The sequence below is a fragment of the Oryctolagus cuniculus genome, chromosome 16 (assembly GCF_964237555.1).
Source record: "Oryctolagus cuniculus chromosome 16, mOryCun1.1, whole genome shotgun sequence".
Taxonomy (NCBI): Eukaryota; Metazoa; Chordata; class Mammalia; order Lagomorpha; family Leporidae; genus Oryctolagus; species Oryctolagus cuniculus.
In genome coordinates this window covers 10,208,800-10,236,560 of record NC_091447.1, presented here as the reverse complement: position 1 = coordinate 10,236,560, position 27,761 = coordinate 10,208,800, and the positions used below count along the sequence as shown (strand labels likewise).

The 27,761-nt window shown below is 43.3% G+C and overlaps 2 protein-coding genes across 2 annotated transcripts in view; both read right to left on the bottom strand.

The window, feature by feature from the left end:
- Positions 1-27,761, bottom strand: part of HDAC9 (histone deacetylase 9) — a 1,002,499-nt gene that overhangs the window by 920,362 nt on the left and 54,376 nt on the right. The gene's annotated exons all lie outside the window — the stretch shown is intronic.
- Positions 18,012-18,450, bottom strand: LOC127492655 (translation machinery-associated protein 7). The gene has a single exon (XM_051853243.2). It carries the CDS (start codon positions 18,393-18,395, stop codon positions 18,201-18,203), a length of 195 nt encoding a protein of 64 aa, XP_051709203.2. The 5' UTR covers positions 18,396-18,450; the 3' UTR covers positions 18,012-18,200.

Here is a 27,761-nt window from a genome sequence, read left to right as displayed (position 1 = left end):
GCCATAAACTGTAAGAGTGACAGAAAACTCCCATTGCAATTTCTATTCCTTCTTAAAGTCTTTTGCAATCTTGTTCCAGCCAAAAGCCATAACAAGCCACAGTCCCTCAAGTAGCAGCACTAACAGGATGGGCTTCTTGAAAGGAATTTAAGGGACTTTCTGCTTTTAATTTGAATGTACTCCCACTTCTAGACACTTAAGAGGAAAGGGAATTGGAAGGGCATTTTCCTGATAGTTTACCGGAATGTCAAACTCTTAAAAAAAAAAAAAAAAAAAAGGCAGCTTTTAAAGTTGTACTTAGTGAGTTGCCTTCTAAAATGGTACAGCCAAATTGCACTATTTTTACAAACAGATGCTGCAGCTCTGAGGATTATACACCTCTTTATCTCGGGAATCCAATGTATTTATTATGACTCGTTTTGCTACCATTATTTTGAAAGTGTCATTACTATTTTTGCCCAAATGCACAAAGCCTGGTATAAGTACATATTTTCTTTGAAGAACTATATAATACCACTAAGAGTACTTACAATTCTTTAAACTGTTTCTAAATAGAAATATGCTATTTAGTATTAAAACAGCTAAGTAGAGTCATCAGACCTACCGGGCTACTTCTTGTGATACCCAAAATGCTCGATAAGTATTAAGATTTTGTAATAATAAAAATGCACATTTTTAATAAATTTCACTCAAAATGTATAAACCAATGTTTATTTTATTAGCATTATCTAAAGAATAATTATTTTCATGTCAATGAGAAAGGAATGCCTCCATATAAGGAATAGGAAAAATTAAAAGCAAAAACTTTTTTTTTATTTTTATATCAGGAAAGGACAGTCTGACAGAGGCTTCTAAGTAAAGACAAGTCAGTGTCATATTTGTTATAATAACACCATTCACATGGTTCTTTTCAGTTACAAAGCACTTTAGACATACTGTCATCTTCTCTATTATCTCCCCAAGAACCATGCATAGATAACTTGTAACTCTATATCCCTCCTCCCCCACCGGATACACAGATAATCAAGATGTCATCTGCTTCAATATGAAATTAAATTCACTGGGATCTGAATTTATAGACTGTCTTAAATTAACAAATGTGGGCTTTGAGATTTTTGTCATTTTTCTTTTTTTACATTATAGCCAGAAACATGTCACAAATGCTCTTGATACATTCCTCATTCTCAGTGACACAGGCAGATTTTAAATTAAGAACAAAAAGGGCGGGTGTTTGGCAGTTCAACCTCCATGTGGGACACCCACATCCCACATCAGAGGGCCTGAGTTTGAGTCCCAGCTCGGCTCTCTATTCCTGCTTCCTGCTAATGCACACCCTGGAGGCAGCTGGTGATGCTCACCTGCTTCTCTGTTCACAGTGGAGACACAGAATGAGCTCCAACCCAGCCCTGGTTACTGCAGGCATTTCAGGAGTCATCACTGGACAGAAGATACTTCTTTCTCTCACTCCCTCCCTTTCAAATAAATTTTTAAAAATTAATTTAAAAAAACCCACTAACAGCAAGGGAAAGGGACAGAATGCAAATGAAACAGCTCTGAAAGGTGCCTTTGGTCAAGGGCACAGTTACTCTGTCTTTTTTTTTTTTTTTAAAGGTTTTTAATCTATACTGTCACTTAGTACAACTGATACTTATCTCCAAATACAACTCAATGTAACCAATAATTTCCAACAGTTTAACGGTGGTAACCTCTGCCACTTGTTTCTACAAACAGCATTTATAACAACCATCTGACATGTTGATTTGTGGCTTAGCTATATAATTGTTGAGTTTTGACTTCACAGCTCAAGACTTGAGACACAAAGTAAATCTGGGATGCAAATATCAGTTTGGTTTCCAAATGTCAACTCTCTGAGATTTAAACAACTCTCTTTGTAATTCAACCCTTCCAATAACTACCTAATCATGATATATTCTTCTAACATTATGAAAGCTTTGTTATCCAGACATATTATAAAGAAATTTAACCAACATTTCTGTGTTGAAATATGTATCTGTACTTCCAATAAATCACACAAGACCAAAGTTACCAGCACTCTGGAATACTGTCACTCAGAGTTCTCCTAAAGGTTTCACAGGTATTAATCCATGGTGCACACATGTCTGTCAAGTGCACAGATGCAGCACTACATATACAGTTGCCACCCCTCATGACCACAAAATCAACAGATTATCAGGGGATTCACACCTATCAGGGACAAAACTGACACTAAATTCGACACAAATTAAGACATTTTAGGTGCCTGGAAAAGAGGGGATCAGTGATCAACATCTTTTCATGAAAACAGGCAACCTAATCTCAAATCTTATCCAAGTGGGCTACAGAAAAACAGACTGCCTAGAACTGAGAAGCTTTCTCCCATGTACATAAGTCATTCTTCTGATATACCAAATTAGAAATAAAAGGAAATAGGAGTTCAAGATGGTAGATAACAAAAAAAGAAGATAATGTAAATAATGTATACTGTTTGTAAATACAGATGATCAAAGCACGCAACAGATATGTATCTGCCTTCCACTCAAAAGTTTCAATTAATGTCATCATGAGCTTGCCTGCCCTGTAAAAATACCCAGGTGCAAGCTGAAAATGATAAACTTAAGTTCACTGAAAACAAAATTGCTGCTCTGAAGGCTGTCTCCTCAGATCCACCAATGGTGGCTCTGGCTCTCGATCGTACTCCTCCAGGTACCTGGATCTGCAGTCAGGGACAAGGGTCTCTGCTTCAGAAAGATCATCTCTGCCCACAAGCTGGTCGGCTCTCTGCAAGTAAGTCACTGCAACAGCATGTTGGGCTACAGTGAAGGGCACAAGCCAGAGGGGTGACATTCTGCAATGTCTGAGCTTGCCCACATGGCCAAACAGAGGGCACGATGCGCTGCATTGATCCAGCTCGTGTTCCTCTCATCAACAACATCTGTGGGGACCTTTCCGCAAGTCCTTGAACCATTCCCCCTACACAGCCTGCTGAAAACTTATCAGCTGTTTGAACTGCTAGACACCACACAACGTGAGCTACTGGTCTTCTCAGTTAAAGAACCTCCCTGGCCACTAAATAGCTAGAAGTCCGTCACGGAGATGACAGAATCCATTCAAAAGCTGAATACATGTCTACAACTCATCTCACAGTAGGAGCTCTCGATCTGACTCAGACTTCATGTTCTTTAAATACTGCAATATTCTTTTTGACTGTTAAGTATATTCTGACCTTCTTCAATAGTGTGTTTATTTTCTCTTTGGGGGGCAACTGGTATTATTTTGAACAGGGTGATACTAGGAAAGTAGAAGCTTTGGGGGTCTACATTGCTACCAAAAACCTTGTGATTATGTCTCAGATACATCTTTCCCAGACTCAGGCCAGGAGGAGCAGCACGGTTCAGTCCACAAAGCCATTCACACGCATCTGCAGGTCCTCCTCTTATTGGATGAAGCCATTAGCCCTGATTTCTGCTACACAATACGCTTCACAAGCGTGTCAGTGTTATCACTGCCACTGCGCAGAGCTTACTGGTGAGATCAGTCTCCTGCGCCCATCTGATAAGTGCCAGGACATGCAGCAGACCCAGAGTCTCTCTCTTGTACCTCGAGACCTGATTTCATCTTCAGAGAAAGGCATAAGGAACATGCTTCTAACATTCTATCCCATTCAACAACCCTGCCCGACTACATACGAGATGCTCTTCCACCGAGAGGGGAAACCCCTGATTTTATTTCATTTCTCAGTTTCTTGCAATTCCCAGAGCACTGGCCGTCAAAAACATCTTTCATATGTGTGGGCTCCTGTCCATCTTGGCTCATGCTACAGCTTGTTCTTGATTGGATTCTTGACCTAGCCCTCAGTTGGGTATCCCCATCTTCAGAGAATACATGAATGAGCAAACAAATTTGGTAACACAAACTCCTTAGATGGCATTCAAATTCCTTCCTCAGTGGTCTCCTCCCACCCCTTTCTCTCTCCCACCTTTGTTTCCTTCTGGGCCAGTCTGTCATTACTCTGAGAGTCATGATCAACATCATGAACTTGCCCTGAGACTCAAGCCCCAGCTAGTCAGAATGAACACTCCTGTGAGTGCCAGAACAGCTAAGCTAAAGCACATCAGCTCGGCATCCTGAGCATTTCTGTACAGTCTCACTCACATTCATATTTTCACACTCTTGAGCTCCCTCTGCAAAGGGTCTGCCCACCCCTTCTCCTCCCATCCTAAATTTGTTAAGGCCTTGCTCAGAAGAGGATCCTCAACCAACCACTCTAGGTAAGAGGTTGGCTTCCTCATCTATGCTCCCACTGTGTCTTACACAATGTAACGGTGCCTCACATGTGAGACTACAGTACCATTTCTTATGTGGCTATGGTACTTGTCATCACCAGGTGCCTATGTGCCCAGGCCTAGTGATTGTACCTACCACGTTCATCTCAGTAACTCCAACACCTATCACAGGGCCTGCTACAGGGCAGGTGCATAAGAAAACCTTAAAGAAGGAGTGAACAGAGAAGAAAGGGCTCAAACAAAGAATCTGAGTTGCTGGAACTTGGGACAGAATCACTCTATCCAAATTGTTAGTTACCAAATTCTGAATAACTGGAACACAGAGCAAACCCAAAAAGGGTGGGGTGCCTTCAAGAACTGTTATGGTATAGCTGGTAAAACTACCGCCTGTGATGTTGGCATCTGCCATGAGTGCCAGCTGGCATCCCAACTGCTCCACTTCTGATCCAGCTCCCTGCTAATGTGCCTGAGAAAAGCCCCTGCCACTCACCTCGGAGACCCAGACTGAGCTCCTGGCTGAGGCCTGGGAATTGCGGCCATTTGGGAAGTGAACCAGCAGATGGAAGACTTTCTCTTTCTCTCTTTCTCTCTCTCTAACTCTGACTTTCAAATAAATAAATAAATATAAAAAAAAAAAAGAATTGAGGGTAACAGCAGACATCACACCATTCCCTAGGCTCTTCAATCAACATGGTTATTCAAATCACTGGAAGTGTTCAGTTTCTCACCTTTTCATTGGCCTCTGCTTTGTTACTGCTCCCAAGAAAATCAATTTGTTTACTAGATGAGCTCTACAAACTCGAGCTTCTGGCTAAGCAACAGAACCACTCTTCATCAAGACGCAGGGGAATGGAATGCAGAGACTACAGGACACCTGCTCCCCTTCAACGCCAGCAGCAGAAGCCAGGACTGCGCTCATCATGCTCTGAACAATACTTAGGTTACCCTAGGAAATAGGATGGTGGGCGTTCTGGGAAACTGTCAGGTACAAGGAAAAGCCCCACCAGGAAGCAACCAGAGGTGTAACCTCTGACGCCACAACATACACCAAAATACTCTGAGTCACCAACCACACTGGCAAAGACTGGGGTATTTGCTCCTTTCAGCTCATTTGGCTCTCTGGAGATTTATCTACCCAGAGCTGTTGGCTTCACTCCCCAGCTGCACTGCCAGCGGCTTGCTGACCAAACCCTTCGAGTACAGCTGGGAGCAGAAGTTGTCACCCAGAGGGCCACACGGCTTGTATGCACACTCTGTACTTATGCTAAAAAGCAAACAATAAGTTCCATCCCAAGACTCTGAGGAGAACTATTTAAGCACAGGCTACATTGCAGGGTGTAATATGGAGCAGAGAACGCAGCTTGGGAGGTTAGTTATGCATCTATTTTGCATATTTAAGATAGGATTCAGTAGTCTATACTATAAATATAGTTCAGTGGTAACATCTAAAAATACATAACATAATCAGGAATGGTCTGCTGGATATTTCATTTCTTAAGAAAAAATTCTGCCAACTACAGCACCTGCACTAATGAAAACAGGCCTTTCTGTAGTAAGCCTTGGATTTCTGAAAACCCTGGACTTGGCCCCAGGGTGTTCAGTACCCAAGTCTTATCCCAAGCAGCCTCCCTATAATAACAGACCATTTTATCAAAAAGCCTTACTCCATTGATTTTATTGAATCATCTTTGAAGGCCCCTATCTGTAACTTCCCTCTCTGGACAATAGGGACTCACAGTCCCCATTATCGCCAATTCTGAGTTTAAAAAGAAACTCACAATGCCCAGAAACTGCAGGATACAGGAGGCTCCTTTTCAACCGGTGGCAAAGGGACTATTTAAAAAAAAAAATAAAAGAGCTTTGTCTACCATAAATACGCATGGGACAGAAGTCCAAAATAGAATTGTGAAAAGGAAGTAACAGTGGAAGTGAAGGAACTTGTAACAGACAACCTCTGATACCTGGGCAGCAGGAGGGCTTTGTGGCTCACACACTCTAACCTTCCCTGCAGAAACCTGCCTGGCCAAACCTGCTTGAAAGAACCTGGCTCCCCCAGTCTACTGCCTCCCCTGCGAGCAGGCTCGGGTTGTGATCAGCTAGCCAAATACAAAAGACCTTTATCCATCACTGTAATTTAGAGTGGCATGGTTCTCTTTTTCAAGCTTCAATCATGTGTACATTAAAAAAAAATGCTGTGATTTCTTTAATGTGGCTACCTACCTCTTGAAGATGGGATAATACCAACTTGCAGGAAAGTGCCCTTGTGAAATGTCTCACCAGCTGGCTGGGCCGGGACTCAATTAACCTCTCGGTTGCTTAAATACAGATGACTGAACTTACCAGGTCATTGCAAGGCATACAGGATGTAAGGTGAAGCAACCCCTAAGGAGAAGGGTCTCAAAAATGTTGGCTATCAGTAGCCTCATTATCACTGCTCTCCTTCAGGCCAAATCCCACCCCTGGAAAACAGTGACCCAGGGTGCCTGGCACTGCACTCAGCCACTCACCTTTCTGTCTACCCAAGCTTACACAGGGATATAATTACATTTTCCCTTTCTTTCCTTTAAAAGGCAAGTGTGTACCCTAAAGAAAGATGCTGTGCTTTTGAATATATGCTTACTTTAATCCTTCATGGATGTTAATCTTTTACTCGTATTTAAAAAAAAAAAAACCACTTGGGTGTTGTTGGAAAGCAAAACATTAAAATACTAGAAATAGAAAGTCGGGACCAACTATCATTTTGCAGAAATTTGAAGAGAGAGTAGAAGTCTGTTCTCCCAGGGCTGCATAGATGCTGCTCTACAGAACTTCTCCACCATCTGCACAGAGCCCTTCGGGAACTTCAGCAAACTCTCAGGCCCCTCTTTCTATTTCGGGGGACAGGACTTCACCGATCCTTTACTCTCTGCTCTAGCTACCGTTAAGTGACTCACCCAGTTCCAAACCAGCCAAGACACAGCTCCAGACGTGGACAGGCATATTCCTTAAGGGAGGAAACAGTAGCAGCAGACTGCCCAAACAATGAAGCAGGGAACTGGGCTGGGGCCTTGAGCCACTGAAGCCCCTGCCTAAAAAAGTGAGCTCTTCCCTAACCAAGATGCACGCTGTCACTGAATCGTCACCAGCTAAGCCCCCAAGCAACTCAAAGGTCTTTGCTGTGACTCACTCCTGCTTCAAGACCCTAAAGCGTCCAAAGCACCTAATAGTGCTTCACAGATGCGTCCAAAGGTGCCCAAAGGCCACCCTGCATTTGGATGCCAAGCCCGCCACCCTGTAGGAGCTGACATCTCATCACCACAACAAGTGATGAACATGCCTGCGCAAGCCGACACCCCCCAACACATGCTGACGTCTCCTCGCCTGCACATCCATCTTCCCCTCGCATGAAAGATGTCCCTTTCCCCTTGCTCGGTAGCCACAGCTGTGGAAATGACTCCCTGCCATCTCCTTATTTGCTGCAAACAAATTCCCTTTGTGTGACAGTGACTTCTGGCCGAGGTTTTGACTTCTACTGACCAGGAAGTGAGAACAGCGGGTTTGGTGACAAACCCACTTACACCCTGTCCTCCCATCTAGTCCCACTTTCCACAGGCTACCCCAATACCCTCCACTCACATCTCCAGCCTCAGGTCCTTCTGGGCCCCTAGGTACATAAGACCTTTCTCAGTTCCAGCCCCCTGGTTCTCCTGCAGACCAGGCTCCCCCGTCATTCGCAGAGGCTTTCTTGTAAACAAATGCAAATACCTCAGCATACACTCAGATTTCCAAAATACTCTGATATGTAAGAAAAACAGAACTTCACCATACCAATTACTACTGACTTTTCTAAGCTGCACACACTTACATGCAAGTAGAGAACAAAGCTGATTCACGCAGTGGGACTTTGTGGGCTATATTCAGCACTACAGAGACAACTTTACCTGCACATGACTGCAACACACACTTCTTGAGTGCTGGTTCTGACTGTTCAGTTCAGAGCTGAAAAGGAAAGTTCCTGCCTCTCCTATTACACACCAGTGATTTTTCAGAGTGTGGTTCAAGGAAAATGCAGATTTGGACACCGGGGATTTAGTTCAGATCTCCTGAATCAGAATCTTTGTAACAAGGGTCAGGAACTAGCAGTTTTAACAAGCTTCCAAGGTGATTTTAATTGAGCTAGAGCAAGGAGAACCACTGAAGAGCCAACATAAATGAACAATGAAAAAAAACGGCAAAACACAGAGGGGGAGTAAGAGTGTAAAATGCTCTGGTTTAGGAGTCTGACTGGCCGAGCACAAATTCTACCTCTCTGATCTTCCTGCAGTATTTTTCCTGGCAAATTACTTTACCACTCTGACTTTCCATTTCCTTACCAGGAAGCTGCTGGATCTAATAGCTACTCTCAGTCAAAAGGAATTAACGACACCGAGTTAAAATACTTAGCATGGGGGCATGCATTTGACCTAGTGGTTAAGACACCCAACTTCCTGCAAACTTGAAATCTTTACTTAATATGGAGTTGATCTTCTATATATAAAGATAATTAAAAATGAATCTTAATGAAGAATAGGATGGGAGAGGGAGTAGGAGATGGGATGGGTTGCGGGTGGGAGGGTAGTTATGGAGGGAAGAACCGCTATAATCCAAAAGTTGTACTTTCAAAATTTATATTTATTAAATAAAGGTTTTCTATAAAAAAAAAAGACACCCAACTTCCATATTGGAGTACTAGGTTCAACTCCAGGCTCTGGCTCCTCACTCCAGTTTCTCATCATTGCAAATCCTTTGAGGCAGTGGTCTTGGCTCAAGACCTGGACTGAATTCCTGACTTCAGCCTAGCAGCTGTGGTCATTACAGGCAATGGGGAGTGAACCAGAGGATGAGAACACACACACACACACACACAAACACACACACACACACACACACACAAACACACAGGCACATTCTCTCCCTTCTCTCTGCCTCTCAAAATACTTAGCATGGTACTCAATAAATATATCATTGTGATAGGCAAGGCCTCTGTTGCAAGCTGCCTGCCTGCACTGTGAAGCACCGCAGCCTTGCTACTAAACATCTCCTAAAAGGGATGGAATAGCACAAATGCTACAGGAATTTGGAGAGAGGGGTTTTAGTGGTGATTAGCAATAGAAGGGAAGGTACCCTGAACAAACTGGCATAGAGTTGTAGGATACTGAATTTAATCAGACATACGTGGTTGGAGGGAAAAAGTTCCTCACATCCTACCCTCAAAAATTTATAAAAATTTTAAAGATAATTTTAAAATCACCTTGTCTTTCAACTATCTTGTGATGAAAATGACCAATTTTTATACTCCCCCCACCATAAAATATTTTCAAGTCCAAATTATTCTTAAAATTCTCTAAATTTTTGTGCTAAAAACAGCATGTTGACAGCTGCTTTATGTAACACAGTCTATTCCCAATGAGATGTCAGCACTGTACACAGCCTGCTCCTCGATTATACCATCAGTTAATTATATTCAAAATGGGAGCAGTGGCGAGGGGGCACTCTTTGAATCACTATACTATTATAATAATGCAACACAGATGGCAGCTATTCTATCAACTCTTGAAGAACCACGTAAGCTATGTCCACCAACAGTCTAGGAGGTCACAAATATGGAGCTGCACCTGCTCAGGGAAACTAACAGTCCTCCAGGTGATCGCATTCGTGAAACAGGCTAATCGATTAAGCTAACTCACTTGGAACCAATCCTGCTGAATCTCCTTACTCCTGTGAAGAACAAGAGCGAAACTCCAATTTCAAAACTTTTCAGATGGCATGGCCTGCCAAGATAAGGTAACAATGAGCACACAAATAGTGTCAGAGCTCAAAACTCAAAACTCAAAAACTCAGCACTCCAGCTACAGGTCACTGATTCCCTCTGAGAGAGAATGCCTCTTTTGAAACTGGCAATCGATACAAAAACAAGAATTCAAACAATTGATGCTATTGGAGACAACATCTATTAATGCCACACAGGAGCGTTACAGTCTTGGCTTTCATGTACTAGGCCTGTAAGAAAAAAATATGTGCATATATATATATATGAATATATTAAAACAGACTGAGACAGAGCAGCAGTTATAAATAGCTCAACGCAACATCTGTAGCAGCCCTTTAGATTATATTAAAGTCCTTGCTGTTTATCAGGTTGATAAATCATATCAGCTCCCAGATATTTAAATTGCCAGTTGCCAGGCAACAACATCTTCTGTCAACTGTCACTCACTCCTAAGTTCCTCTGCAATACTCTCTTAAAGGGAAAAAAAAATAGTGAGAAAATATCTTGAGACACTTATTTTGGGCATAAGTAATGCTCTTAATTTGATCGGTGAGCTTAGAGAGTCTGAGAATGGAGTGATGTTGAGAAAATGAAAGAGGTATTCAGCAAGCAGGAAGAGGAACAGTGTGTGGTACAGGTAGTAGTGTGAATGAGAATCCAGACAGAAAAGTTGTGGGGCCTTGCCAAAGTGACTTTCCCTTTGTGTACCTGGCCCACAGAAGCCTTTCAAAAGAAAATATGAGGGTACTCAAACTATGAGGGAAAAGTGGAACTGAAAGATATGATTATTTTGGTGAAAAAAATGAAAAGAAAATATGAAATCTACACACAGGTTTTTCATGGTTTGCATTTTCCATGAACCTTCTGAAGACCCTCTCATACGCAAAGATTTCAAAAATTTTTTGTACTGAAATAAATTTATCGTTTAATTCCATTTTCCATGCACTTTTTTTAAAACTTTTATTTAATGAATATAAATTTCCAAAGTACGAATTATGGATTACAATGGCTTCCCCCCCATATCGTCCCTCCCACCCACAACCCTCCCCTTTCCCACTCCCTCTCCCCTTCCATTCACATCAAGATTCATTTTCGATTCTCTTAATATACAGAAGATCAGCTTAGTATACATTAAGTAAGGATTTCAACAGTTTGCTCCCACACAGAAACATAAAGTGAAAAATAATAGATGATTTTTTTTAAATGATGATGAAATCAGATCAGACCTATTGTCATGTTTAATCCCAGTGAGAGTCAAGTTGGGAATTGATAATTTCTTTTTTTTTTTTTTACAGAAGATCAGTTTAGTATGCATTAAGTAAAGATTTCAACAGTTTGCACCCCCATAGAAACACAAAGTGAAATATATTGTTTGAGTACTCGTTATAGCATTAAATCTCAATGCACAGCACATTAAGGACAGAGATCCTACATGAGGAGTAAGTGCACAGTGACTCCTGTTGTTGACTTTACCAATTGACACTCCTGTTTATGGCATCAGTAATCTCCCTATGCTCCAGTCATGAGTTTCCAAGGCTATGGAAGCCCTCTGAGTTCTCCGACTCTTATCTTGTTTAGACAAGGTCATAGTCAAAGTGGAGGTTCTTTCCTCCCTTCAGAGAAAGGTACCTCCTTCTTTGATGACCTGTTCTTTCCATTGGGATCTCACTCACAGAGATCTTACTTTTTTTAAGATTTTTATTTATTTATTTGACAGGTAGAGTTAACAGACAGTGAGAGAAACAGAGAGAAAGGTCTTCCTTCCGTTGGTTCACTCCCCAAATGGCTGCAACGCCCAGAGCTGCGCCGATCCGAAGCCAGGAGCCAGGTGCTTCCTCCTGGTCTCCCATGCGGGTGCAGGGGCCCAAGCACTTGGGCCACCCTCCACTGCCCTCCCGGGCCACAGCAGAGAGCTGGACTGGAAGAGGAGCAACCAGGACTAGAACCGGCGCCCATATGGGATGCCGGCGCTGCAGGAGGGGGATTAACCTAGTGGGCCACGGCGCCAGCCCTTCCATGCACTTTTCAAAGACCCTTCAGATGCACCACAAACTAGAAGATTCTCAGCAAGGCTGATCTCTGATTCTTTTCATAATCCTTCTCTCATCACTGAAGGATGAGCAACAGTGAAGCCACAGTCATGCACTACTCCTTGCTGCCTTCCCATGCTGGTTACAAACAAGGTGATTCTTTGCCTGCTCACAAGAATTTCTAGTGTGGAAACATTGCTTTAACTTCATGGATGTAATCACCAAAGTGTCTCTCCAAAGCAAGGCAGGACCCTAAGCCAATGAAGAAAACGGAATGCAGTGACTCCGGTCACTCCACTAACGCATGGATTTCTAAAAGTGCCCCTCCCGGTCGCTCCGGGCACCAGTTTCAGACCAAATCTAAAGTTCTCCCTGGCAATAACATTTCATGATCCCACTATTCTTTAAATTATGCAATTCTCAGCCTATATAAAACTGAGCCAACTCAACCGATCAGACTTTTTTGCTGCTAATCTCCAAAAAATAAACAGAAACATGTATTCAATATAAAGAAAATATGTAATTTGCTTTGTTACACAAACATCTGAAGAATAAAGAGGGACATCATGACTTCAACTAAGAAATGACAGATTTTAACAACTTCAAAATGAAAACCTTTGTGCAATAAAAGGCACCCTTAAAAAGGGCAAAGATAAATCTCACTGAGGGGGAAAACTGCAATCCAAGTAACCAACAAAAAATCAGTAATGAGACTATTTGAAGAACACCTATAAATGAGCACAAAAAAACAAGAACAATTTAGAAATAAGAAAAGGAACACAATAGGCAGTGAACAAAAAGAAAACTTCAGCAGCCAGTAATCAACAAGGAACAATGCTCAATGAGAAAACAAACCACACTTATCAGATAGAGTAACGCTGTCAAGTTTCAGGATCCTGTTATCAAGGACATGGGACAATTGAAATTACCATGTATACTTGCACAGAAGGGTGTAAATGCACACACACCATTTGCAACAGCAACTGAAGAAGCTCATAATGTAAACCCCTGAATCTGTGGCTACGTGCCCCCTTACTCACAGAGGGAATTAAGGCTGCCGATAGAATTGAGGTTGCTGATAACATGAATTTTTAAATGGGGAGATGGTCCTGGATCATTCGGGCCTGCTTAATTTATACACAAGGATTTGTAGTTCAAACAGACAGAGGAATTGGCCATGGAGTAACACAAAGACCCAGCATCACCATTTTTTTTTTTTTTTTTTTTTTGACAGGCAGAGTGGACAGTGAGAGAGAGACAGAGAGAAAGGTCTTCCTTTTCCTCTGTTCCACCCTCCAATGGTCGCTGCGGCCGGCGCACTGCGCTGATCCGATGGCAGGAGCCAGGTGCCTCTCCTGGTCTCCCATGCGGGTGCAGGGCCCAAGCACTTGGGCCATCCTCCACTGCACTCCCAGGCCACAGCAGAGAGCTGGCCTGGAAGAGGGGCAACCGGGACAGAATCCGGCGCCCCAACCGGGACTAGAACCCGGGGTGCCGGTGCTGCAGGCAGAGGATTAGCCTAGTGAGCTGCAGCACCGGCAATCACTGTCTTTGAAGTTGAGGGAATGAAGCCACCACCCAAGTATTAGGAACACTCTCTATGGCTGCAAAGGTGCGAGAGTGGAGTCACCCCTACAGGTTCCAGGGGAACAGCTGGCCCACACCTTGACTTTAGCCCACTGAGATCTGTGTCAGACTTCTGATGTACAGAACTGTTAGATAAGTGTGTCATTTTAAGTTATAACATTTGGGGTAATTTATTTTATCAGCAACAGGAGGCAGATGATTCAGCAATTCTTCCCTAGGGAAATTCTACATGTCTTGGGAATGTTCGTAGCAAGACTATAAAAAACAGAAACTTTGAAAACAATCTAAGGGTCCAACAGGAGGATGAAGATGTAGATGAGAAAACTCTAGAAACTGATATAATAGACAACTACATAATAGTAATATAAAGGTTCAAGAAATCTATGTATTCACATGGATTATATCTCATATTTATGGTCCATTAATGAAACAATAATGATTTATATATGATATGCTAAAATGTATAAAATGATATTTATGAATAAATATTTTATAGTTAAAAGAATAAATAAATAGGAATGATAAACACCACAATCAGGATAGTGGCAACTCTGGAAACTGAGTGAATTATACACAGAGTACACCGTGTGTGTGTGTGTGCATGTGTGTGTGTCTGTTATTGTTGAAGAACAGAGACAAAAAGAAAGCTCCTGCCTTCCTTTTCACTTCCTGAATACTCAGGATGGCCAAGCCTGGCCAGCCTAAGCTGGGAGCCGGGAACCCAACCCAGGTCTCCCACATGGATAGTAATGACCTAACTACTTTGAGCCAACAACACTGCCTCCCAGGGTCTGCATCAGCAGGAAGCCAGGAACAGAACCCAGGCACTCCAATGTAGAACATGGGCATCTTAACCACCAGGCCAAATGCCTATCCCCATCACAGTAATCTTAAACACTTCATTTCGTTTTATTAAAGGAAAAAAAAATTCCTGAAGTAAATAAGACAAAATGTAAGGATCTCTCATGAGTACATGAGCATTTCTTAGTTAATTATTCACATTTTTCTGAACTACTGAAGTATTGCATAAAAAAATAAACAACATATGCTCAAATCATGTATTTTCCATGTGTCCACGGGCAAACTGATCCTTCCCAAGTCCACAGAAAGTGATCTCACCCAAGGAAGCAGACCTATTAACTTGCCAATGAAAAGACAAAAATGCCAAAAAGCAAATATCAATATTTAACCCAATTTCTGGAACCTCCCAAATGAACACCAAAACAAGCAGGTTTTTATTTTTCTCACTTTATTTTAAGCAATTTCATCTTAAGTCTAAAAAGTCAAGCATTAGCCAGCGCCGTGGCTCACTAGGCTAATCCTCCGCCTTGAAGCGCCGGCACACCAGGTTCTAGTCCCGGTTGGGGCGCCGGATTCTGTCCCGGTTGCCCCTCTTCCAGGCCAGCTCTCTGCTGTGGCCTGGGAGTGCAGTGGAGGATGGCCCAGGTGCTTGGGCCCTGCACCCGCATGGGAGACCAGGAGAAGTACCTGGCTCCTGCCATCGGATCAGCACGGTGTGCCGGCCGCAGCGGCCATTGGAGGGTGAACCAACGGCAAAGGAAAACCTTTCTCTCTGTCTCTCTCTCTCACTGTCCACTCTGCCTGTCAAAAAATAAAAAAATAAAATAAAATAAAAATAAAAAAATAAAAAGTCAAGCATTAATTCACATTGGAAGGATTTCGTCTGCCTTCTTCAAAGAGGCACACCTGGCTGTGAAGAGGCCTATCTGCAAGTGGGTACTTTGGAAATGGATCGCAGTAAACACATTGTCACCTTCCCGACACGAAGTTGCGATGGCTCAGCTAGAAAAAGCAGTGCTTAAATAAGTTGTGAAGGAGAGAAAATACAATTCTGCAGAGCCTTGTCCACCTCCCAATCAAGGAGAACAAACCTTTGATTTAAAAGGCACATTCAGGGAAAACCTATCTACTTTTTATGGTTTGGTATTTTTCCCCTTTCACTTATCCTTCTATCAAATGCACTCAAGTTCTTATTTTTCTATTTTTTAGTGGCACTGCCTAATGCCTCCAAGGCACTCTGTAAAGATTAGGAAATGACTCTTCTGCTTCTTGGGAAAATGTTAAAAGTAAAGGGGTTTTCCACTCCGACTACTTTTCTTCCTGAACTGGAAATCTTTAACTCTTTCTCTAGGAAGCATTAATAACTTCAAAAACAGAAACCAAAAATAAACACAAGAATGATCTTAGAGTCATGTGTAACTTAAATACATAATGACAGGGATAAAAATAAAAGCAAAAGCATTCTATTACAACACATTATTCTTCTAATAAGGCTTACCTAATTTCTTAGAAAACCAAGGTCTCTTTCTTTTAAACCTGAGAAAACTAAGTTAATTATTTTTGGTTCTGGGTGGTACACAATTTAATGCCTGTTCTGCCAAAATGCCAACCACGAGGTGAAAGGCAGTACCAGCAGTTCTGAAGAGAGTTTGTTGTCTCCCTGACCAAGCCAATTCTGAGTCCAAAAAAAAAATCTACGCCTCAACCAATCACTTGGAAAATTAAAATGATGATTTGCCCTAGCATGATGCCTAAAATGAAGGCTAAGCAAACTACTCCAGATTAATTCACACAGTATTATCGAAGGTGTGAATACTAAGAACTACTTATCCCATATCAGAGAACTCAGGTTCAACCCCCAGCTCCAGGTCCCGACTCCAGCTTCTTGCTAGCGCAGATGCTGGGAGGCAGTGCTGATGGATCTAGTAGCTGGGTTCCTGCCACCCACATGGGAAACCCCACTGAGTTCTCAGCTCCTGACTGCAGCCATGACCCAACCTTGGCAGCTGCGGCCATCTGGGGCGTGAACCAGCAGATGGGAACTCTTACTCTTTCACATTGTCTCTATGCTTCTCAAATAAATTAATTTTAAAAAAATAGTAACAAACAAATATCTCCACGAGATATTAACTTGTAATCAAATCTTATCTTTTCAGTTGATGCCCTGTTTATCTAGAATCTTAATGCATCAAGATCCCAAAATCACCCGACCCAGTGCTTCTTCCTTCAGAAGACCCAGGCCTTTTCTGTTTCTCTTCTTGCAACTCACCAGCGCTTTTGTTGGCAAAGCCACATGACCACGTATCTGCTACGTGCCCCTTCCCATTCACCCGGTCTGAGGCTCTTCCTGCTCTGACTCTACTTCACCCCAGGGTCTAAGTCCTTACACCTAACACAGCAGGCATCTCTGAAACTGTCCAGGATTCTCTTCTCTGCTGCAGAGGAAGTCCCCACCCACCTCTGACTCCTATCAGAGTCACCACATCCATTCTGTTGGGTAAATTATAAACATTTAAAAGACATCCCCCTAGACTGAGTTAAAAAAAAACCCTCTGTAACTTCTATATATTGGTCATCTCTCATTCTGCTGGGCGATTCAGAATCTCCTTGTTATGTTATATCACCACCTGATTACTTAAGTAACAAAATCTATCTCCTCCAAATCTTTTTTTAAAACTTTTATTTAATAAATATAAATTTTGAAAGTACAACTTTTGGATTACAGTGGCTTTTCTCCCCCATAACTTCCCTCCCACCAGCAACCCTCCCATCTCCTGCTCCCTCTCTCATTCCATTCACATCAAGATTCATTTTCAATTCTCTTTATATACAGAAGATCAATTTAGTATATACTAAGTAAAGATTTAAACAGCTTGACCCACACAGACACACACAATATAAAGTACTGTTTGAGTACTAGTTATAGCATTAATTCACATTGTACAACACATTAAGGACAGAGATCCTACATGGGGAGTAAGTGCACAGTGACTCCTGTTGTTGATTTAGCAATTGACACTCTTGTTTATGGCGTCAGTAATCACCCTAGGCTCTTGTCATGAGCTGCAAAGACTATGGAAGCCTTTTGAGTTCGCCAACTCTGATCTTATTTAGACAAGGTCATAGTCAAAGTGGAAGTTCTCTCCTCCCTTCAGAGAAAGGTACCTCCTTCTTTGAAGGCCCATACTTTCTGCTGGGATCTCACTCGCAGAGATCTTTCATTAAGTTATGTGTTTTTTGTTGTTGTTGTTTATTTTTTTTGCCAGAGTGTCTTGGCTTTCCATGCCTAAAATACTCTCATGGGCTTTTTAGCCAGATCCGAATGCCTTAAGAGCTGAATCCTCCAAATCTTTTTTTTTTTTTTTTTTTTTTTTTTTTTTTTTGCCTTTCCAATGCCGTGGTTTAATTCCAGGTGACACAGAATTTGGAGAGCAAAGAACAGACTCTGGAAGGGTTCTCGGCTGGGTTTACTTTAAATTCACAGCTGGGAGTGGCTGAGTGAAAACAACTAAGACAGTGAGCTACAGTACAGTGGGGTTTATTCCCCTTTTTACAAAATTTTATTTGTAAAAGTACAACAGGCTCCAAGATAACACTTAACTCTTAACACTTCATTCTAACTACGGTGGCATAAGATGTTATGGCCGGGAATCAAGATGTTTAGCTAGGAATGCAATCAAGGGCGTCATCACTTCAGGCACAAGGAACAGCTTACTTTTTGCCAGATTTCTTAATTCCACCTGTGGCCAGGGGGCCCTTCCCCGCCGCCTTCGCTTTTAGCTCCTCGAGTTTCTTCTGCTCCTCTTTCTGTTTTTGCTTGAAAGCCTTATCTTCCTCATCCATCTCCTTGGCCTGCTTCTTGGGCTGTTTCAGGGGCTTCTTCTTGCCACCTTCCCGGCCGGACATGGCGCCTGCCGCCCCTTCCCCAGACCCTGCCACCTGAATCCTCCAAATCTTAATTTATACCTTCTGCTTATTCAAATAAGGCTTTAACCCCACTATCTTTGGCCCCATATATGTACATGACTCTTACTACCAACCCTGTTAACTTAGGATATGCCGGATACACACCTGGACCATATGCTGGCATGGACAACACAGCCTGTTGGCTATTACTCTAAAAGCAACTTGACTTCACTCAGTCCCATCACATCACCAACATGAGTCACTTCATATGATTTACCTCCACGTGAAATCACTGTGCTTAGACGCTGCATTTTCTTGACTGTCTCCTACAACCAGACTTTAAACTCCATGTCTAACTCACAGGAAGCAAAGCCCAATGCCTGGCACAAGACAGATATTCCATAAACACAATAAGACGAAAATATTGCCTCTCGGCACAAAGATTCAGCATCTCATACTGACCTAAGTACCATCCAGACCTAATTCTTTTGTAACTAAGTATCATCCATAACCTATGGAAAGAAAAAAAAACAAGGGCCGGTGCCGCGGCTCACTAGGCTAATCCTCCGCCTTGCGGCGCCGGCACACTGGGTTCTAGTCCCGGTCGGGGCGCTGGATTCTGTCCCGGTTGCCCCTCTTCCAGGCCAGCTCTCTGCTATGGCCCGGGAGTGCAGTGGAAGATGGCCCAAGTACTTGGGCCCTGCACCCCATGGGAGACCAGGATAAGTACCTGGCTCCTGCCATAGGATCAGCACGGTCCACCGGCCGCAGCGCACCAGCCGCCGCGGCCATTGGAGGGTGAACCAACGGCAAAGGAAGACCTTTCTCTCTGTCTCTCTCTCTCATTGTCCACTCTGCCTGTCAAAAAATTAAAAAAAAAAAAAAAAAGAAAGACAAAAACAAGGGAAACGTAGTCTTTATGGATAAGAAGTGGTCCCAGAGTTGGTGACAATGAGCTGAGTCCCAGAGGAGGAACAGAAAGATGCCACAGAAAATACGGATGTCTAATGAGCATGCGGTATCACAAGGTCTCTCCGTTTCACTTGTTAGACCTTGGGGAGGTTTGAAAACTCAAGGGAATGGCAAGGAAAGCACCCAAGGTACAGGACACAGGTCTAACCATGGCAGACGTGAGGAAGAGGACGGACTAGAAAGTGCTGGCCCAGTGGCAGAGGGGAAGGCTACGGAGATGCTGGGAGGGGAAAAGCAGGGAGCGAGGCTGGGAAGTTCGCCGGGCAGATCATGAGAAGCAGGGCAGTTGGAGATGCCGAATGGACTTAAACAGGAGTATGACATAACTGAGTTACCAGTTAGAAAACACAGGAAAGGCTAATCCCAGAATGGTGCATATACCACAGTGGGGTATGACTGGGAGCAGAGGATTGGGTGGGATAAGAGATAAATAAGAGATAGATAAATAAGATAAACAAGAGATAAATGGAGACTGAATTACGATAGTGGGGTTGTGGCTAGTCCACAGGGGATAGGGCACAGGAACATTCCAAGTAGGAGCAGTAGCCTCCAAAGATGAAGAGGGATACAGGATAAATGCTCTGAGACAATAACAGACTAGAGTTCAACCAATAAACTGAGAACCCAAATACCTGTGTGGGAAAATCATGATTCCATGCACTGATTAGAGGGTCCTAGGTCCTATTCAATATCGGTCCCTGTATCCAAACACCACTTATCCTAGGACATCTAAGTGAATATTCTAATAAATAATACCACAGAAGGTCCAAGATGGATGTAATAAGAATGAAGGACAGGGCAGGTGTTTGGGCCAGCAGTTAAAACGCCAGTGAAGATGCTGGTGTGCCACATCAGAGCTCCTGGGTTTCATCCCTGCCTGCAGCTCCAGCTTCCTGCTCAGGGAGACTCTGGCAGGCAGCAAGGATGGCTCAAGACCTCTCATCCACATGGGAGACCTGGACTGGGTACCCAACCCAACCAAGTCCAGACCAGTGGAGGCATCTGAAGGATGAACCAGTGAATAGGAGAGGAGCGCTCTCTCTCTCTCTCTCTCTTCCTCCCAAATGAATGAATGATCCAATGAGAAGCAGCAACCAGCTGAGAAGCATTACCTTTCCATGAACTAAGGAAACAGAATACATTATAAACGTAAACGCTTCTCTCCGAGAGCTGATATACAGGGTGATGTTTTTAATTCTCAAATTCCTAAAATGGGCCGGCGCCGCGGCTCACTAGGCTAATCCTCCACCTTGCGGTGCCGGCACACCGGGTTCGGTCGGGACGCCGGATTGTCCCGGTTGCCCCTCTTCCAGGCCAGCTCTCTGCTGTGGCCAGGGAGTGCAGTGGAGGATGGCCCAAGTGCTTGGGCCCTGCACCCCATGGGAGACCAGGAAAAGTACCTGGCTCCTGCCATCGGATCAGCGCAGTGTGCCGGCCGTGGTGCACCGGCCGCAGCGCGCCGGCCGCGGCGGCCATTGGAGGGTGAACCAGCGGCAAAAGGAAGACCTTTCTCTCTGTCTCTCTCTCTCACTGTCCACTTTGCCTGTCAAATAAATAAATAAATAAATAAAAATTCCTAAAATGTACCTGTGTTATTCAGATTCAGAAAATGTTTTTCTTCCCAAAATTTCCCAACAGAACCAGTTTTACTATCTGTTTCTTAACTTCTCACTGAGGAGTCTCAAAAGCACTGAAGTCAAACTGAGGTGTGACATGTAGATAGATTTAGGAGGTTTGGAGTGGGTGGTTGTTTGTTGGTTTTTTGGCATAAATATAGCCACCAGTCAAGAGGACTTGGACACTTCCAGGTGATCCATGTCAAGCTGGACTTTCTCTCCCTCTCTAACAAGGTTATTGCCACACGGCAATACTGACATCATGCAAAACCATGCTCACCATCAAATTAATAGGTATACTAAAAGGAACTCTCATTTCCTATATATAAATTGCTTTAAATTTTTACTTCATTATAGCAGCAATTCACCTCCTTTACATGCCTGAGATCTTGACATGGCAATTTAAACAGATTCTGCCGACACCTTGCCAAGCTGCTCATAAAAACACACCATCTTCGGGGCCTGCACTGTTAGCACAATGGCCTAAGCCTCCACCTGAGTCACTGGCATCCCATATAGGCACCAGTTTGTAACCCTGCTGCTCATCTTCTGATCAAGCTCTCTGCTTTGGCCTGGGAAAGCAGTAGAACATGGCCCAAGTTCTTGGGCCCCTGTACCTGCTTGGGAGACCTGGAAGAAGTTCCTGACTCCTGGCTTGGATTGGCCCAGCTCTGGCCGCAGTGGTCATTTAGGGAATGAACCAGTTTGTCTCTCACTCTCTCTCTCTCTCTCTGTAAATATACGTCTAAAATAAAGGAAGAAATCTTAAAAAAAAAAAAAGTTTAAAAAAACACACTATCTTCACAGACAGACTGATCCTCAAGCTTAATTGTACCTACAGAGCTGTCTCAAAAATGCAACAGTCAGCTGTGTGGAAAGGGTTAACAATAGGTGTAATTCCATTTCCTGATTTGAGGATATTTTTGCCAAGTTTTGGGGAAAAAATCAGTATCAGTATTAGCTACGAAAAAAATGCAGTTATGCCACTATAGGGATTTAGTAAACAAGAAATCCAAGTGCCTGGGATACACCAGTTTCCTGAGAACAACCCCTGCAGACAGCAGGGGGAGGCAGGAATTCTTTACTCAGTGAGGACTGAGGGGAAGTATTGAGACAATAAAGGACGAGGGTCAACTCAGTAAAGTAAGAATCCATGGCAAAGTGGACTCTGTCGCACACAGGTTAAACTACCACTTGGGACATCTAGGTTCCATATCAGAGCATTTGGGACCCAAGTCCTGCATCCGTCTTCTGATCTGGGTGCTTACCAATGCAGCTAGGAGACAGCAGATGATGGTTCAACTGCTTGAGTCTCTGCCAACCATATGAGAGACCTAGATAGAGTTTCTGGCTCCAGGCTGAGGAGAGTGAACAGATAGATCAACAGATACATATAGATAGATCGATAGATAATCTCTCGCTTTCAAATAAATGATCTAGTAAGATCTTATAAAATATAATAAGATACATTTTTTAAAAAGCCCATGGGGATGGACACTTTGCCTATCAAGTTAGATGCCAGTTAAGAAGCCCATTTCCAAGTCAGAATACCTGGGTTCAGTCCAGTTTCCTGTTAATGCAGACCTAGGAGCCAGCAGTTGACTCAAGTAATTGGATTCCTGCCTTCTATGTTAGAGACCTGGGTTGAGTTGCTGGCTCCCAGATTTAGCAGGCCCTGGCCGGCCATTGTGGGTATTTGGAAAGTGAACCAGCAGATGGGAGTTCCCATGTTCTGTTCCTCAAATAAAAAAAAAAAATGAAATAAGGATTTGTGTGAGAAAATCATGACAGAATGCCCTCGGTCCTATTAAATATTTGCCTGCAGTTTTCCAAACACCATTTACCCTGAGATATTTAAATGCATGAAGCAAATATTCTAATAAAAAATACCTTAGAACAGAACCAACGCTGGTTCTTTCAACCTAATAATGACACAAGTAACTAGGAAGAGATCTATGGAAACGGAAGAAGGTAGAAAATTAGTTCTAATCCTCCAGCATCTGAGAGCCCCATAGATATTTCATCAAAAGCCACAAGTGGGCTCCACATGCCCCAGCAGCTTAAAACTTTCTATGATGAAGCAGGTTGCCTCGCTGGCTACATACTAAGCACCCTGGCATCATGAAAATTTGCTCGATTTATGCAGATGTCCGCTCTGCACTGGACTTGGTACTCTTTTCTGAATACCGAAGTTTTGAAGTATTTACTATGCAAAACTGCCTGCCCTCTCAGCAGCTCAGGAAGCTGCGCTCTGCCTGCAGGCTCTGATGCGTCTTTAGACTCAGTGCACCTGGGATCAAAGGCAGCCTTCTCAGATAATTTTAAACCCCGTGCTAGGGTGCTCTCGCAACATTCAGGCTTTAAAATTTATCACCAGACCTAGGGAAGAAAAAAAATCTTTCTTCAAATAGATCATTTTTCTTCAGTTCTGAAAGTACATTATAAGAAACCGTAATCACCTCAACTCAGATGTGGTGGAGCCGGCCAGGGAACAATGCACCTGACTTTTTGAAAGCACTCTGCAAAGTCCTCATTAGGAACAACAGAAGTTACGCGGCAGCAGGGCCCTGAGCTCAGCCTTAAAATGCTAGCAGCCTGGGGTGGCCTCCTTGCTAATCAGGGCACACGTCTCACCAGCTGAGGAAGCTGCTTTTTCAGAGTGGCTGGCTTAGTCCAGAGAAAAATGCTGCTCATTCAGAACTTCAGCTTTATGAAGGCACAGGAAGTCAAATGCTATTGTAGCCACTCAATTACAAAGAACTTAGCATTTGATTTCCCGTGCAAAACATGAGCGAACTCCCAATTAAATTCTGTGTCCACAGAACTGCTTCCGTTTTAAGTTGATACTTCATTACTAGAGATATTTAAAGAAAAGAATGGCATCTATTAAATGGCAAAGGTTTATAGGTTAAAAGCCATGGTATAGGAAATAAAAATTAATTCTATTATTTTTAAAGTATTGAATGCCAAGTAATAACTTATTTGAAAAATTTTAAGGAGTGGGCATTTGACCTGGTGGCTAAGATACCTATTAAAAAGTATATGATACCTATTAAAAAGTATATATCATATATATGTATATGATACCTATTAAAAAGTATATATCATATATATATGTATATGATACCAATTAAAAAGTATATATCCTGCTTCCCTGCTCGCCCTCAAGCGAAGTTTTAAAAGGGCCTGTTCCTGAACACATGCTCTCTTGGCTCTTGGTTCTTCTCTCTTGGCTCTGCTCTCCTCTCTCCTCTTCTCTGCTCTACTCTCCTTGCTAGCTCCTCTCCTCTCTGTTTCTCTCTTATATTCTCTTTCTCTCTTTTTCCTTCGTCGCCCCTTCACTCCGGTCTGTAGGGTGTTCCCCAATAAACCCTTTCCCTTAAAAAAAAAAAGTATATGTCTTGGGGCCAGTGTTGTGGCCTAGCAGGTAAAGTCACCACTTATGATGCCAACATCCATATGGGCACCGGTTCTGGTCCTGGCTGCTCCACTTTCAATCCAGCTCACTGCTAATGCATCTGGGAAAGCAGCGGAAGATGGCCCAAATGCTTGGGCCCCTGTACCCACATAGAAGACCCTCAAGAAGCTCCTGGCTCCTGGTTTCGGATCAGTCCAGTTCCAGCCGTTGCAGCTATTTGAGAAGTGAACCAGCAGATGAAATATCTCTCTCTCTCTCTCTCTCTCTCTCTCTCTCTCTGTAGTTCTGCCTTTCAAATAAATAAATAAAACCAAAAAGTATCTAAAAAAAAAAAAAAAAGCCCATGTCTGAGATCAGAGCGCCTGGGTTCTGTACCCAGCTCTGCTTCTAACACCAGCTTCCTGCTAATGCAGACCCTGAGAGGCTCAGGGAGTAGGGTCCCTGCCACCCTTGTGCGACAATCAGATTGAGTTTCGAGCTCCCAGCTGAGGCTCCTCATCCCGTCAGCCGCTGTAAGCATCTGCAGAATGAATCAGCAGACGGCAACTCACTCTCTTGCTCTTGCTTTCCATCTCTCTCTCTCTGCTTCTCAAATTAAAAACAAAAAATCTAAGTTATTATAATTAGATGGACGTAGTTATTTGCACAGCTAAAAAAAGGAGAATCTTGAGTAATCTACTGTCTAAACATAATTACTAACAATTTCTCCTACGTAACGCAAGGAAGGCATTGATGCGATGCAATGTCCTAATTTGTTTAGTTGAACTAAAATGGGCAGTAAGAGATTGGATGCTATCTAGATTCAGTCGAAGAGTAACACACAGCTTTTTAAAAAAAAAAGAGTTCTGGGAAGGGGACATACATTATTACTTTTCTTACTGTGGCAGGCTCAACAAGAAACCCCTCTACAACAGCATGGACATGGGTATTCCAACTTTTAAAAATGCCACAAAGTCTTCTACGTTTAATATCTTTTTTAGACCATCTCTGCCTTTGCCTTGGAGACAGAAGCCATAACCTCGCTGTCAGCCAGCAGGAGCCTGATCTGCTGTCCCAGCTTCACCCTCAGAGCTTCCTTCCCCCGAGAGAAGGGCTGCTGGACGTCTGGAGATACCACTTGAGCGTGGTGCAAACCTTCCCTGGGCAGTGGGGGCAGTCTGCACGCAGCCATCATCATCCTGTGTGCATGGACTGGGGTCACTGGAGATCTCAGACGTCTCCCTGGTGTTGTCTTACTTTCCTGTGGCTGCCACAACAGATGTACCTTGGTGCACTCAAGCAACAGAACTGATGCTTCTACCACGCTGCAGGCCAGAAGTCAGATTAGTCTCATGACGCCAAAATCAAGGTGTCAGCAAAACCATGCTCCCTCCGGAGGCTCCAGGGTAGAACCCATTCCTTAAAATTGTCAGCTTCCTGGGACAGGGTGGCCCCAGTCTTAGCCTCTAGGTCACCCTGCCTTCTCATCTTCTGAGTGTGTCAAACTTTCCTCCCCCCAAGCCTAAAGAACACAAGTGATTGCATTTAAGGACCACCGAGATTAATCCCCAATAAGCAGAGCAATCATCCCATCTCAAGTTCTTTAAATTAATATTTGCAAAAAAAAAAAAAAAAATCCTCTGTAGTAGCTGGTGTTGCAGTGCAATGGGTTAAGATGCCAATTCCAGTCCGGGCTGCTCTGCCACTGATCCAGCTCCCTGCTAATGCACTTGGGAAAGCAGCAGAAGACGGTCCAAATGCTTGGGTTCCTGGCACTCACAAGGGAGACCCAGATGGCACTCAAAGCTCCTGGTTTCAGCCTTTGCCCAGCCCAGGCCATTGTGGCCATTTGGAGAGTGAACCAATGAATAGAACAAATTGGGGTGTGTGTGTGTGTGTGTGTGTGTGTCCGTCATTCTACCTTTCAAATAAATAAATTTTTTTTAAAAAAATCCTCTTCAGACATAAAAGGTAACACTCACAGGTTTCAGGTATCAGAATGTGGATATTTTATGGTGTGCCATAATTTAGCCTACTTACAGGTGTATTGTACAACCCAAACCTGCCAATTTATTTCTTCCTGACTCTGAGAACACAAAGGAATAGCAAAACATAATAAGTAAAACATTTGAGGTTCCATAATTGCCCGAGGCCAGACAATAAAATGTCATAAAATTTTCAGATTATAATAGTATAATGAAAATATTCAAGAAAATTAAATGTTCTTGAACACACTTTTTACTTTGAAGTATATCATTAAAAAAAAAAAACTTTAAATGCACGTGACTACAAAGCTGACACGTGGAAGATTACTAGGATTGCCAGTAAACACAGCCATACTTGTAATTTTTCTCTGTTGGAATGTGACCACCTCTCAGGACAGAAATCACTAATCTGAGACACCAGGAAGGTCTGGTGAAGTGAGAGAGACCCAGGTGCACACCCCAGCCTTGCCCCTGAGTTAAGTGAGCAACTTCAGGCAAGCAACTGCCTTCAATTTCTTCATCTGTGATGTGAGACGTGTCTCTGGGCACTTCCCTGTCAACTGAGACTCATAATGAAACAGACTTGGACCACTCATTCTTTGGCTGGTACAAGTCCAAAGTAACCCTACCTCTTTTGTTACCAGTTCTGGAGAGGATGCAGCTTTTACTCTGGTTCCTGGGATCTCTCCAGCATCGTATCTCTTGGGTCAAGAGCCCATATATCCAGCGTCCATCTGTCTGTCTCTCCCTCTCTCTCTACTAAAAGTCTCTCCCACTGCCTTGCTCTTTGCCCCCCTTTCTTTCCCCATCTCTCATCTCCACCTTTACACCCCCTCCATGGAACCCAGGAACTCTAAATTCTCCTATCACTATGTGGCAATCCAGTTCTGACCCTGAACTCAGCTGTAGCAAAAAGAATTCCTTGAAAGGGGAGGAGAGGGGCTGGCACTGTGGCAGAGCAGGTTAAGCTGCCACCTACAACACAGGCATCCCATATGGTTCGAAGCCCTGCTGCTCTACTTCCGATCCAGCTCCCTGTTAATGCACCAGGGTATGCAGTGGGAGATGGCCCAAGTCCTTGGATCCCTGCACCCACATAGGAGTAACAGAAGAGGCTCCTGGCTCCTGGCTTCAGTCTGGCCCAGCCCTAGCCATTACAGCTATTTAGGGAGTGAATCAGCAGATGGAAGATCTCTGTCTCTCTCTCTCTCTCTCTCTCTCTCTCTCTCTGACTTTGCCTCTCCCTCTCTGTAACTCTGCCTTTCAAATAAAATAAATCTTCAACAGACAAAAAGAAAGGAGAGGGGAGGCAGGTAGGCAGATAAAGGCCTCCCAGCTCCCCCAGAATGCTTAACAGGACAATCGGCAAGACAAACACAATTCTCTCCCTAGGAAG